Below are 15,123 nucleotides of genomic sequence, written 5' to 3'. Positions count from 1 at the left end.
CTTGTAATGTGGTGTGGTCATGCTCATTTTTACAATTTTTATTTAAAAAATCTCAATATCATATAGCAATACGAATGGCCCATAACCAAAGCATCTTTTGAAACTTTTATTGCAAGACATTAAAGGTAAACAAACACAATCGTAAATTAAATAGACTATGTTCCTCCAATTTTCTCCTCAAACTAGACCTTATTGTCCGCCCCTCAATCATCCATCCATGGGTACAGTTACACCATTTTCATTTGTTTGTACTTTAAGAGCATTGCCTAAGAAAAGTCAGGAATGCAGCTTTTTTTTTCTTTTGTTTTTGACATTTTGAGAAGCCTGTGACCATCATGTGTTATGAATGGGTGAAACTGTCTGTTGAAGCCATGTACACGTATAGACCGAGATCCACTTTGTGGCATGTCAGTCGGACTGAATATGTACATATGGTATGAGCACATATACTAATGGCGATTCAGTCATGCAGTGTGAGAATCCAACGGATGAGGATTTTTAAAAATCGCATACTGTATGCCTGACAAAGGCTTTAATGAAACAATACTTCTATTTATAGGTACCCAAGGCAGTGAGTTTATTTTTGTAGATTTTTATTTGCAGTCTTTCAACTTGTCTGTAGAAACATCTAAGACCAAATTAAATAAGTGCATGTGTTGTAAGAGCCATTTGCTAGTTATTTAAGTTATATTAAATGTTTGCCTATGTATCTAGTTAGGCGCTATATCAAATACAGGCCATTTACCATTTATTAGGGCATAGTCTATGAGAGGTTTTTATAACCCCCACAAGTTGAATTGAATTGGTATATTCTACTTCTTGCCACTCTGACTATAGAGTAGTCTCAGTTAGTGACCTGCCTTGCTGTGTGTAAGGCATGGAGGACACACAGTTTTAAAATGTGCCTTACATGCTCAATAGTATGAAAGTTAACATGCTCTATTGAAAATGCAGTGCCATATGTTTAGAGCATACTGAAGGCAAAAAAAGTATCTTTAAGTATAGAAATGACTGGGGTTTCACAAGAAAAGCTAAGTTTACAGAAGAAACATTTTTTCTTTTTTTGCCTTTTTTTTTTTACGTGTATAACAAAATTTTTTCTATATTCTTGTGTGGATGGTTTGCTTTGAGTTTTCACTAATTCCTTTAAAGTGAACTTTTGAACTGAAAGATTTCTTTCAGCACACATTTTACCCATGCTAGATCCTGCCTCACTCACCCACAGCTACAAGTGTATAGTGTCCAGAGTTAAAAGTATAGTGCAGTCCATTTAATAAATTATCTATAAAATAATAATAAATTATCTATAACATTAAAATGTTCATTAAATAAATCCTGTGAAAATGAAGTTAAAATAAGGCAGAATCTTCTTTTAAAAAAACATGAGTCCCAATGCCTTTTTCTAAAATCTGGCATATCCTCAGCTTATCTCATCAGAACTTTGCAGCAAATGGAGATGCCCACCGACAGTTGAGTTTGTCTTTTTATCCTGGGTTTGGGTTCCCACCACAGGACACCATCTTAACCCTTCTCATGTCTTTCTCTGCCACTCCTTCGGTGCCTGCAAAGGAGATGCTACACAATGAAGCCATTCCTACTCCCCTGTGTAGTTCAATAGGAGTGCCCCTTCCTCATCCCCACACTTGGGCGCAGGCCTGCCACTTGCTTTCCCTGGGGTAAACGCCCAACTGCCTGACTTGTTTCCTCCAAGCACAGGCTCTCCTGATCCTGCCTCTTTCTTATCCATTAACTTCTGTTCTTTCTTTTTCTCTTCTTTCTGATTTTGCTGTGCAGGCACCCTTTATAGCTCCAGTTGGGTACAGGTGCTGTTGTTCTCCTGCTCAGAGGTGTAAATGAAACATTAGACCAACCTTCTTGCAGTTGCATGTTAATGTGCGATCAGCCAAGCATCCCAGTCAACCTCGGAGTGGTGCGTACATGTTCACAAGTGCACCTTCACCTGTTTGTAGCCTGCATGCTCTGTGACTCCTGATTATCTGTTTAAAATTGCATTTCACCACAAAGCTCTGTTATCATATTTATAAGGAGTAACTTGTCAACTTCCTTGAACTTGTCCCAGGTAAAAGGTGTCCCATGGTCCATAAGGATTCCTTTGGGACGTCTGCTTGCATATACCCCCACCACTCTCTGTGTGATATTTTTAGCATTGGCCTGTCTCAAAGGGTATTGGGTAGCATTATCCACCAGAACCAGAATTTACTTATATCCCAGTGCCGAGGGTTCGATCAGACCTCCAATGTCTACTCCATTTAATTTGAATTGGATTTCTATCGGAGACACCAAAACAAGAAGAGCGTGGTCCATGTGACGAATTTGTGACAGTTGACATTCTGGGCAGGAACTACAAAAACTGTGAACCACCTTATTGATTCCAGGCCAGTAAAAGTGAAGCCTATTTCACTAGAGTGTTTTTTACGACCCGAGATGGCCTCCAAAAAGATGGCTGTATGCTAGCTCACAAGCCTGCTGCTGGTAGGCTCGCAATACTAATAGCAGTGACCTTACCTCATTCTCATGCTCTCATACTCGATTTAATAGGTCTTCATTAATCACAAAACTTGGTCCCTGTAGCATAGGTTGTGTGGTCTTTTGGTTGTCTATGACAGGGGTGGCCAACTCCGATCCAGAAGAGCTGTGGTGGCTGCAGGTTTTTTTTTTCTAACCCAGTTGCTTAATTAGAAGCCAATTCTCACCAGTAAATAATCTTATTTAATTTCATTGTATGTTAATGTTTTAGCTCTACCAAGTTTATTCTTAAATCATAGATATTTTTTAATTTCTAATGATACATGTATTTCCCAAGTGATTTGAAGGCTAAAATGGATGAGCAATTTTCAGTTCTTCACTTTATCTTCTGTTTCCTTCTGATACTAAAATGTTGACTTTGGTATCTATACTGGCTTTTGCATCTTAGTACCTGTACCAAAATGGTATCAAGCTGCTTTGTTCCTCACAGCCTACTCCTACATGAACTCGCTCATGCCTCCCTGCTGAGCAGTCCTCGATTACACAAATATAAGAAAATGTTGTGGGGGTCTATTTGGAGTTCCATTCATGTTGATATACATACAGAGTGAGCTGTGCCTGCACACAACAATTTACTTCGAATACCAAAATTAACATAAACTGGGTAGAGTATTTCGATACTTTTTCATATATTGTATACTGTGAAATACTATCCTGCTGTATTCTGAATTGTTAAGAAGTGATATTACTGTTACTATTCCTAACCTAATGTATATTTTAAAAATATTTTAAAGACTACTACTCATTTACTAAACTTCATTTTGCTTAAACTTGAAAATATTAATATTACCATTAATATAGATCACTGGATTATTATATCAGAGTTTAGCAAACATTTGTATCTTATATTCGTTAAGTTTTTCTTTGAAAAATGGGTACGTTTTTTTGATACATCTTACTTAGGCTTGTTAGTATTATCAATATTATAACTGCATATGCCATCACTTGTAGGCATATTGTTATAATGGACATTTCCAACATTAGGTATATTGGCACACTAACTTTACTTCCATAGATTCTAGTTATCCTTTTTATTCAATTTGCACAAAAGTTCTATTTATTAAATAATCAACAGTTTATCAGTTACTAAATAAGCCTTTCTAGAGTTCATTTATGATATCATCTGGTCCATTGTCAGGCACATTACTGGAGAACTACCACATTTATTCACTAGGAGCGTTTCCAAAAATGCATTTTTAGATACTACTTTTGGAATTCTTTTCTAAATGATAATGACAAATAGGCTATGATTAAGCAGGCTATTATGAAATCATTGTAATTTTTTTCTCTTGTTAACATTCCACTTTCCAGTTGTAGATAAAACTGTGAAGTTGCTACATTTGTATTTCATTAATTTTAGATTAGTGTCACTGCTGATTATCTGAGAGATTTGTCTTCTTGAGATAATGCTCAATAGGATGCTCATTTAACTTATTCTTAAAGATAAGTATAAGTAATTTGCAAACCCAATACAAGATGAAGTGAATGCTTAAAAATTAACCACCTACCTTATCACCTTCAAATGACATTTCAATAGAATTCCCTATAGCTAAAATATGATAAGAGGAAATTGCTTTTGACAATTCTAATCAAATTAGAAATTCATTATTATTCAGATATGTGGATATTTTTTACAGAATTTGTTCTTTTTCTTTTTGCTTTTTATATATTAACAACCATGGTGAAATTCACTGACTGTATGTGTTTAAGGAAATGACATTAACTGTATATAGCTAGCTTTTGAAAACTGTTCTGATGCTGAATAAAATTTGTATTGTTAGTCTGCTGTTATTTTCTACAATAAAATTAATTATATTTAAAATAAAACTTAATAACAAAAAGTAAATTGTTTTGTAATCAGTATCATTTTGCTACAATTTGTTAAATGTTGGTAGCTATCTTTATAGCTACAACTTATAATTCCAGAACAAACATTTAAGGTCTTTATGCAGTAAAATCACCTCCTTTTCCTAAATGATTTTAGTGTTTTGGAATAGCAGATAAACGATTAACAATCCAGATTACTGTTCATAACACATTTTTTGAGTAAGCACATTCTTCAAATCAGAGCTGGGCCATGTATAAACAGAAGTTGTAAATTACTTCAGACCAGTTTTGCTAGAGAATTTGGGTCACATAAAACTACACATGCTGGTTGCACTGAAGCATGCAAATTAATTTGAAGCACAAAGCAATAGATCTGTAAGCATGATTAATCTACATAACTTTTCAATTACGCTCTCTTGATAAATCTATCCTGCCTGGTCCTGGTTGCCTAACCAGCTGTACTATTTGTTTGAGCTTTCAGGGTACAAGATAGACAATAATTTGTAGCATTTATTAAGTACTGGGCTGGGTACTAGGATTTTTGACTTTTTAGTTGTTTGAACTGTAAGCATCAAGACCTTTTTTAGGTAATATTAATTTTGTTTTCAGATTAGTCACAATAGTACTAGACTTTTTGTGATTACATTTTTATAAAATAAACATATTTCAGTATATAGAGTACTTCAAATCAACATTGAAACATTAAAAATATCATTAAGTAAGAACACTTACCCCATAGTCCCAGTTATCTGGAAACAGTGAAAAAAGCAATAAGGTCTTAGTGATTTAGAGGGAGCAAACACACTTATACATGCACATACACATCCAATCGCACACAAACACAAAGCCATGTGTAGACAACTGGGCATAGCTTCGCCCCATGTGGCTTCATTCAAGTTGTAGTCAAAAATGCCAATTTGAACTACTAAAGCTGGCTGCACCAATTCTTGCTGCAGAGAATTCTTGCACATCTTTAAGCATGGCATGTGGAAGTGTTTGGAATATAGCATTTCATTCTAGATGAATGCAAATTATTTTACTACAGACTAAGTTAATTGTTAGATTTGTTTTGTAATTCTGTTTCAAAGACTGTTTGATACCTTTTTCAGAACTGTAAAGATACTATATTTTACTTCTTGATGACAGTAGTTTAACTGTTCTGTTTCATTATTTATTTTTGACCACCAATACAAATAAATGTCATCAGACTTGTTTTAGAAAATAAGCAATAAAAGGATCAGATACACTGTTGTTCTCGGCCCTCTATTCTGAGACTCCCTGACCAGGGTCAGAAACAGCACTTAAATACAAATACTTAATTAGTAACTATTACAAATGATGTAAATCATAAATTTATGTCCAGTATACACATGTACATGTATTATAACTTGTGCTTTGCAAGTTAATGAATTAAGAGCTTTGTCTTTCTTTATATAAAACCATCAAGCGGAGAGAGATATCAATATTTATTGATTGACAGACTCTGATGCCAGCAGTGCATGCAAGGTTTTGAACACAATATATAGTATTGAAACACAAAAATGGGTGGAGGAGACTTAAAACAAAAATTGTTGGAAGAAACCTGCTATTTGCTAGGTTTCTTTGAGGCTTGGCTGTTTATGAAGTTGTTACGTTTTGGGGGAAAAATATCCTCTGCCAATATTTCATATTATTAATGTAAGAAAATACCAAAAGGATATTGTAATTATTATGAACAAAAATGAGATATTCAATATACCTTAAGTCCATATCACCAAGCCCTACTTAAATGCACAATATACTTTGCCAAGCAGATAATTGTTTATAAATGTAGCATTTCCTGAGATGTACACTTACATGTCATCTCATATACAAACCCTTTTGAATGATAATACAACCTCTGAAAGTTTTACAAGTGACATCTCTATGCCTAATGTTGTTTTTAACCTTGACCGCTTGTTATTCTACACATGCAAGAACTTTGTGGTTCGCAGTCAGGCACTAGGATCACTATGGCATTTGAAAAAACTGGAACTTTTTTAAAATTAAATTGCATATTGTTAATGCTCAAGAAATATTAAAAGTAATAGAAGATGCTTCTCTGTGCTTCCTTTATTTGACTTACACACTTCTACCAGTAGTAAATGGACCAGTGCCCTCCCAGTGAATCATAACTATTATAGTAATATTTGTAAGAAAAATAGTTCAGAGCAAACAAACACAATTAGTGCAGACAAACAAAAGACTTCAACAGGGTGTGTCGACGAGGTGGAACACTATATACTATATGCTACAGAATCTTCAGGAGCAGAAGTATAATTTTGGTGTGCATATGCTGCAGACTGTTAAATACAAGTCACTGTCAATGTGAGCGAATGGGGATGCATTGAGAACGGTTTAATCCTGCTCACATCCTTTAAGGAGCTTACATGAGAGATACGCTCTTCTATAGCCGCCATTGCAGATGTTTTCTCATCAATTGTTGCACTGAAAACACTATTGGGGGAAAAAGTGCTGATACTAATCACAGAGTGAAAACTGCAAAAAGCACCATTTTAAAAGCCATTCAGAAAGGATTCAACAGTGTCGAGACTGAGCCCCTTTACTGTGCAGCTGTTCAATTGAAGGTATGCTAAAAGCCATTGAACTAATTATAAGTCAAATAGAATACTTATAAAACATTTACTGTTAATGATTCTAAAAGACTCAAAAATATATTTGCACCTGAGTTACTAAGTTTGATTATTTAATAACCCCTAATTTGTTTACTTTATTAACTGATTAGGTTTCCTAACTAAATAATGACAATTTTAAAGTACATTTTAAATCTGTATAAATGCATACTATACATTATCAATGTTTATTTTTCTTTACATACAAGGTACAAGGATTAGTATTACACCAACACAACAAAGTAACAAGCGTGGGAAATGTTATTGTGAATTATATAAAAGAGGCATAAAATAAATTATTGGGAGGCTGAGATGACATGCGTTAAACCAATGTTGTGTCAAACCCATGACATCAAAAAAAAATTTGCAGCTCAGTATTTGAGAGGCATTCTGAAATACTAGAGGAGAGTTTTCAAGAAATGCAAAATTTGAACAGCAACACACCACACACAACAAAACAATAAGTGTGGCAAATGTTACTGTGTATTATACAAAAGAGGCATGAAATGCATCGTGGGGAGGCTGAGATTACATGTATCAAACTCATAACATCAAAAAGAAATATTTTGCATCTCAGTATTTGAGAGGCATTCTGAAATACTGATGGAGAGATTTCAAAAAATGCAAAATTTGAGTAGCCTGCCAGCAACTCAAGTACAATGCAGAGTGTAAAGCTTCCTTAACTTTTTCATGTTAATAGGGGAATCTAAAGTGCAGACTTCATCTTCAGAGAGCCTGGGGAAGGTAATTTATTTCAACCAATAGCTGGATTGAAGTGCTCAGAAAATAATTTGATAGAACTCCATAAAATGCTTATTTACCTAGTTTGAATTATTAGTTAGGAGCCCCTACATTATTTTAAGTGGATGAGATAGTGGTAAAAGCATCATATTTATACAGTCCAAGAGCCAGTAATATTATTTAAGTACAGACAGTCCCTGGGTTACGTATGAGATAGGGACTATAGATTTGTACTTAAGTTGAATTTGTATGTAAGTTGGAACAGGTACATTATTTTAATAAATGCTGTTGTTGACCGACTGTAACCAAGTACTCTGCCAATGAATGATGGAGTTTCACCTCTCTCTGACCTTTTTATTATTTCTAGTTTATTTTCAATGGTGATGGTTTTTCTCTTCTTTACTATATCACCAGCACTTGCATCAGATTTGGGTTTCAGAGACATTCTTGAAGGGTGAAGAGAGAAGGTTAAGATGACCTCTTCTGCAGAGCACTGTACACACTATCACAGCAGGAATGAAGGCACCAGTTGTCAACATGTCTGATGTACTGACAAGAGACAACTTCCTGCTATGTGCGTAACAATACAAGCAGGCTTGCTATTGAGAATGAATGGGGGCGGCGAGGGGCGGTTCATCACCTGCCCACCTCACAGTCACCTCCACTATAGTATGCTGCCTGCAGCGTTCGCCCACCAAGAACGAACACGGAGTGACCAAAGTAGGGTAGTGAATCCCCCATCACCTCCCCCCTTCAACATGCAGCCATCCGAGTCACACTACAATGCTACCCCCCGCCACCCCGTTCACCCTCAATGTCCTCCATTCAGCTACAACCGGGTCACCGCTTGCAGCATTACCAGCCTCCCACCAAGAATGAACAGGATAGCCGTGTGTGGTGGGCGGGCAGGCAATGAAGCCGTCACCCGAGGGACACTACACTACACTGCGCGAGCAGCAAAATCGCTCCCACCCCGAGCCTCCATTCAGCCACCACTTGCAGCGTCCCTTTGCTGATGATGATGGAGCCGCAGTTACTGAGGCGCATGCGTCGCAGCTGCAGCCCCGTTCATAAGTCGTAGGTCAGATGTCCGTAACCTGGGGACTACCTATATTGTTCTTAGTGTTTTAATAATAATACCAGCAGTAATAATAATAGTGTATTTAATTTATATAAAATTATTTATATAGTCAAAATGCTTTACAGTTACATCCAAAAAGATAAATTTACAAAAAATTGCAAAATACATAAAGACAAATTTTCAAATTAGAATAAGAAACAGTAGGATGAGAAGGTCTTGTCTGTTGCAGGAGTTCGATTTCTAAGACGTTGCTCTACTAACAGCGGTGGTGTTTAGCTTTTTTTTATTCATCTGATATTTCCTATGATTAGTTAACCTGAGAGGATTTAATTACAAGTATATTAAAAACATGAGCAGAAAACCAAGAGGTCAGAAAGAGAAGAAAAAGGTAGTTAAAGTTTCATCAATGTCTAAGCCTGTCTCAAGTTAACGATATGGCCTGCCACCGACTGAGCTGAAAGAGGCAAGCAAAGGAATGGATCAGCCAGGACCTCATGATGCAACATCTGCTCCAGCAGCCAGCAAATGCAGTAGCAAAGCTGTGAGTCAGGCAAGGAAAATTAGATTTTGCTGCTTTCAGGTGGCATCTCTGAATTCAACATGGCCTCTTTATCCCTGCTGTCAATTAGTATCAACAACCCCCTGTGTTTCAACAGCATCAACTTTAATTCCACCTTTGGAACACGGAGAAAATGGAAACAAACTGTCTGAAGTGAAGATAATGATTACCGCACTTGGGTAAAAATAAATGATGTAAGGTATGACATAAAAATAAATAATGTAAAATATGACATGAAGGATATAGAGAAGGATATAGTGGGAACATGTAACAGAATAGACAAGTTGATTCAGGAGATAAAAGACCAGGAGGTACGTTTAACACTAGAATCCCTGGCACCTAAGAAAACAGTTGTAATGCCAGGCCACCTTAAATTCCTTCACAGATCTTCATCAGCATCTTTGTTTTGCAAATGTGTCAATCAGCACTGGCCATAAGCAGCCTGCTGTCCCATCCCCCACTGATGCAGCTGAAGTGAGAAGCAGAATTCTCAGAGGTCAAGTCTGCTTATCCAGGTGTAAAAGACTCAAGTCAAATGTGTGTTTTTATTATATACTGCAATAGTAATAATAATAACCGCTCATTACTCAAAACGGGGAGAATCCGGGTTTGAACTGCCAACCTCTTGATTACGAGGCAGCAGTTCTTACCTCTGCACCAGCCAAGCAGATGTGTTGACTGTCTGGCAATTGATACTTGGGCTTCAGTTTTTACACATTGCCGGTAACATGTTTATTGAATGAGTTCTTTTTCTTTGGTTATATTCTTGAGTAAAAGTGCATTTGTTTTGTTATACCTTTTGTGAAAGTGTTTATTTGATATTTGGACTTAAGTCTTCATACTTTATACCCTTCGTGGCCACAAAATTTTTTTTTCTGTTTTACAAAACAAAGACGCTGATAAAGAGGTGCGAGGGTATTTAAGTTGACCCGGCATTACGACTTTATTTGTAGGCTACAGGGATTCTAGTGTTAAGCAGTAACTTTGATGGAAACCTGAAGCATATTTTAGCAAAAATTAATAAAAAAGAAAAATATGAGCAGAAATTGAAGATAAAATCATATGGAAAAAGTTAAGCAAACATTTACAACTCATGTTGAAGAAGTAGAACAATTGACATATGCCACTGACTAAAACGCAACTTCTGTAGAATCAGAATGCAAAATGCTTTGTGCTAAATTAGCAGCATTTTAATATAGATATAGAAGGAACAACATTAGAATCAAAGAATTTCCTGAAAACCATGAAAGTCCAAACCCAGCGAAATTCATATCTGAACTATTTCCCAAAATAATAAGAGAAGATAAGATTTTCAGTTGGACAGTGAGATCTCAGTGGCTTATTGCGTACATGGATTGAATGTCTCAAAACCTAGAAGCCTGATTGTCTGATTTGACAAACTACAAGTTAAAGAAATTTTAATGTTGGTTCTCAGACAGAAAGGTGAGATTATATTTGAAAATAGAGAAATCTGTCAAAATACAACTATTTCAGCAGCTGCTAAACAAGCTGCAATCTACAGTATCAAACAGTGATTATGTAAAGCTGAACTCAGGTATAACCTCTTGTTTCCAGCTAAACTGAAAGTAACAGTTGGTGGCCAGTTCTGTATCTTTAGTTCTCCTGAAGAAGCAGAAAAAGAGCAACAAAAGACAGATTCTGACATCCTTTTAAAATATGAACTTCAGTCATATTGTATCTTGGTAATGCAAAGAAGTCACTGCTTGCATCTTAGTCGTTCTTTAATGTATCATTTATTATAATGTCTCTACAGTGTTTTTGGCTACTTTTTCAGTTAGTGTATCAATTTATTCTATTAAATATATGTGCATTTGTGTAACCTTTAAATAAATAAAGTAACTGAAAGTGTCATTAGACTTAAACGGTCTCCAGAAAAGGAATAAAAGTGGAACATTTTGCAGCCATCAGGGTGTGCCCCTTTGACTGCCATATGGAGAAAAGCTGCATCATTCATGGGCCAGAATTGATTTTAATAAACCTTTTGCAAAGCAGTGATAACTCCTGAAAAAATAATCATCAAGTAGTGATTAAATTGAATTGCCAACTATTTGCACAAGACATAACCCTGGGAAATAAAATTGGGATAGGGCATTTCTGTGGTCAGAAAGAAATGATGCAGACAGTATGGGATTAGATAAAAGAAAGCGAGTGGGATACAATATTTATAGTCAGAAATGAGAGTCAAGTCTGGTTAATTAAAATGAGAATTCCTTAGCAAGCACTAATATGCAAACTGAGAAGATAGACTACATGGTTTGTTGATGCAGAGAGGAGATGGAGTTTATTGCAGCACTTGTAACCGAGAGTGCCACAGCTAACAGAAGTAGAGTTAGAGAGAGAGCGTGATTGTGTGTGTGTGGGTGTGTGTAAGTAAGCAGCATCTTAGATGGTGCAACCCTGTTTATTCTACTGAACTCCAGTGAAGTTTTTCTTAAAGAGCCTCTTATTAACCGTACATTCATTTATTATTTAATACAAGCTAAATGTAAAAGTATTATTTATTTGTTTATATTTTGTTACTATTTTTCACTTTGAAAAGGTACTGTAAACAGAAAAACATATTCACAGTACATTTTACAACATTTAACCTAGTCCATTCATGGAGCTAATTAGTCCTTGGTGGACACAGCCTTGCTGAAAAGAAGAATTACAATGATAGAATGATGAGCATAATACTTAACGATTTGTGGATGGCACTCTGCTGCTAAAAGAGTGTTTGTCATTTTGTAATATTAAATTTAACTACTTGGGTTAGAGAATGAAATGATATAACTTAATAGATACAATTATGTTAAATGTTTTTAATATTCAGTTTCTTTTTGGGCATAATTAACTGTGCCGTTAGAGTTTTTAATGTGTTTTCCATTAGCAAAGCTACAGTATGTTCATAGTTACAATTGTTTGCTTAAAGATATCATTTTCCATTGTTGATCCTACTTATTTTGCATTGTTTTATGATTATTTGAACAGTATGGCTTACGTTAAATACATTTTCTGGCACAAATGCCTCTACGAGCTGGCAAACCTACCCAGGATCATTGGTTCAATAGACTGTGCACATGGACGCATCAAAGCTCCATTCAGTGATGTGTTTGTATATAAAACAGAAAACACTTCCATTCTATTAACGTGCAGATCATATGTGATGCAGTGTATGTGCTGCTCAATGTCTTTGCATGATGGCCTGGTGGTATGCACGATAGTTTCATTCTGTAGCACAGTTCCATTAACACGCATCTGGAACAAGGAGCTGTGCAAGAGGGGCTGGCTTCTTGGTAAGAGTAAAAGTCTCTCTTATAGATTAAATTGTATCTATTTGAGAGGTATAAATAGGCTAACTGTTTATATCCATAGGGGACATGAGTTACCCATTGAAGATATGGCTTATGACACCTCTAAATTACTCACACACTATAGGAATGGGTTTATAATAATGCACCTGCAACAGTGCGGGCTGTTATCAAGCACACTTTTGTTAAATTCTGTTAAAAGTACCTTGAACTTTGCTTCTTTGATATTTTTTTTTTCCTTTTGACATTATTGGCAAATCTTGGGTATGTGTGGCAGCACATCCTTATAGTGCAAGATTTGGGGTTTTGATGGGTATGAATTATGGTAATGAACTGACTGTGCATGTGTTTAACAAGTTACTATTGATAGGTATTTATGAACCTGTGCAGGGTATTAAGAACAAAATCAAAGTTTTACAAATGGCTTGTTAATGTGGTCAGCTTTTATGCGCAAATGTGTTTGTTAATTTATAAACGTTTCATGAATGAGACCCAATGAATTTTAGCACAGATTCCTGGTACTATTTTGTTACCATTGTGGATGGAGTACTATATAATAGGGTAAGTTGTATTGTTATAAATAATATACAGGAAAATGAAAGCAAAAATTGTCATGCCAAAAAATAGATAAAACCATGCAATATACTGTATACTTAAAAACATTTATGGAAGATATCAGTATATACAGTATATACCAAATATCTAATATTTTGTAATGCTTTTAATCTTGAAATGTTTTTCTTGCTTTATTTTTAATTATGTTTTTCATTCTTTTCAGTTGGACAGATTTGCTAGCATTAGAATTCCTGGTAGCAAAAAGGAACGGCCAATGTTGTCCCAGTTAAAAGTCTCACACTCTACAAGCTGTGACTGGTCAACAGTATCTCCTGAATTTGAGGACTTTAACTCCAGGCAGATGTCAGAAAAAGAAATTCTTGCTCTTTTTGAAAAAATGATGGTAATTATTTTTATTTTTTGTTTACCACTGCCAGTGATACCTGGAAGTTTTTAAAAAGAATTCCCTACAGACATATGAGACTCTTTGCATAGATTATTTATTCAATAAAATTTTTGTTACTGTGTGTTCTAATTTGAAACAGATATTATTTTCAAGTTTACAATTGATTTACAGATTTGTTGGGCATATTGGAAAATGGTTTCTGTTGAGTATGGGATCCCAAGACTGTTCATCAATGACAGCTTGGATGAGTTTTTGGAAATATGACAGGCTAGCTTGTCCAGTCCACGATGAATCATGGTCTATTGGTCTGGTGGTTGAATCCAAGTGCAGAAGTGTTGTCTAATTGAAATTAATTATTTTAAATTAATTCAGTAGAAAGTCTGCAATACCTAGGACATCATTCTTAAGTGTCTAAGGCCACAATAAAGTCTGATAGGAAAGTACTAATCCAATTGGAACACAGTGATTGTCACACAGAAGGAAGGAGCTGATGGTATGATCAAGGAGATCTTAAACTCCCCTGTTTGTGGCAGGCCAGCAGGCCCTCTTCAAAATTGTTAATAAAATTTGATATTTATTTACTGGAATTATTTCTGCACTATATTTTGCAACATTAAACAGGGCAGATCACCAGAATATTTAATGATCTTGAATGAGATTAGTATTCCTTCTGCCATTCTTTATTTGTTGCATTTTTCTATATTGATTTACCTTCATTAAATATTAGTGTCAGTTTTCCACAATTATGTGTCATTTGGTATAACAGTACTAATGTGTCACATAATGGCATGATAAATGCAATGGATTTTATTACTACATGCTTTACAAATTATTTTTAAATGTTGTTGCACAGCAAGTGTTAACCCTGAATACACCCAGTGGATATTAATGCAGTGGATAACCAGAAATTGGCTTATATTGTATAGATGACATTTAAGAATTCTGTGTCCTTCTGAGGCTTTTAAAATTAGGTATGAATACAATAATTTAAAATGTGTGGATTTCTGAAAGCGTTACTAGCAAGTACATCTGAAGGGTTGCCAAATTCAACCAAACTTTCTTGCACAGAACATGCCAAACACTGTTCAGTTCTCAGGTACAATTAAAGGTTCCAGTTTAATGAACCATAGAGAAAACATCTTATAGTACTCTCTGTTTCTTTTGTAACCTTTTTTTTTAATTGGCTACATCTGCATTTTAAAGTAAATTTTCCGTTAATAGAAGGACAGGAAGTGGCACAGATGTAAATGACTTTAAAGGACATAAAAGAATGTTGGTCATAGGTTAGATTAAAACACAAAGAAACAACTGCCAAGAACACCAAAGCCAAAACATAGTCCATGATAAGAAGCCATTACAAAGCCAAAGTCAAAATCCTATTTCTTTTTTGTGATTTGTTTATATTCATTAGTTGAGTGTTCTTTTTTCATTTTTAGGTTTTTAAG

The 15,123-nt window shown here is 35.3% G+C and overlaps 1 protein-coding gene across 2 annotated transcripts in view; it reads left to right on the top strand.

The window, feature by feature from the left end:
* The window catches only part of LOC120523740 (protein diaphanous homolog 3-like), a 933,584-nt gene that overhangs the window by 98,326 nt on the left and 820,135 nt on the right, over positions 1 to 15,123 (top strand). For both annotated transcript variants that reach the window (XM_039745314.1, XM_039745313.1), the window contains exon 3: positions 13,496 to 13,675. In XM_039745314.1, the coding sequence (XP_039601248.1) occupies positions 13,496 to 13,675 (180 nt within the window). The remainder of the gene's footprint in view (positions 1 to 13,495; positions 13,676 to 15,123) is intronic.

The sequence above is a fragment of the Polypterus senegalus genome, chromosome 2 (assembly GCF_016835505.1).
Source record: "Polypterus senegalus isolate Bchr_013 chromosome 2, ASM1683550v1, whole genome shotgun sequence".
NCBI lineage: Eukaryota > Metazoa > Chordata > Cladistia > Polypteriformes > Polypteridae > Polypterus > Polypterus senegalus.
Note: the sequence above shows the minus strand (reverse complement) of the source record. Positions and strands in the feature narration are given on the sequence as shown.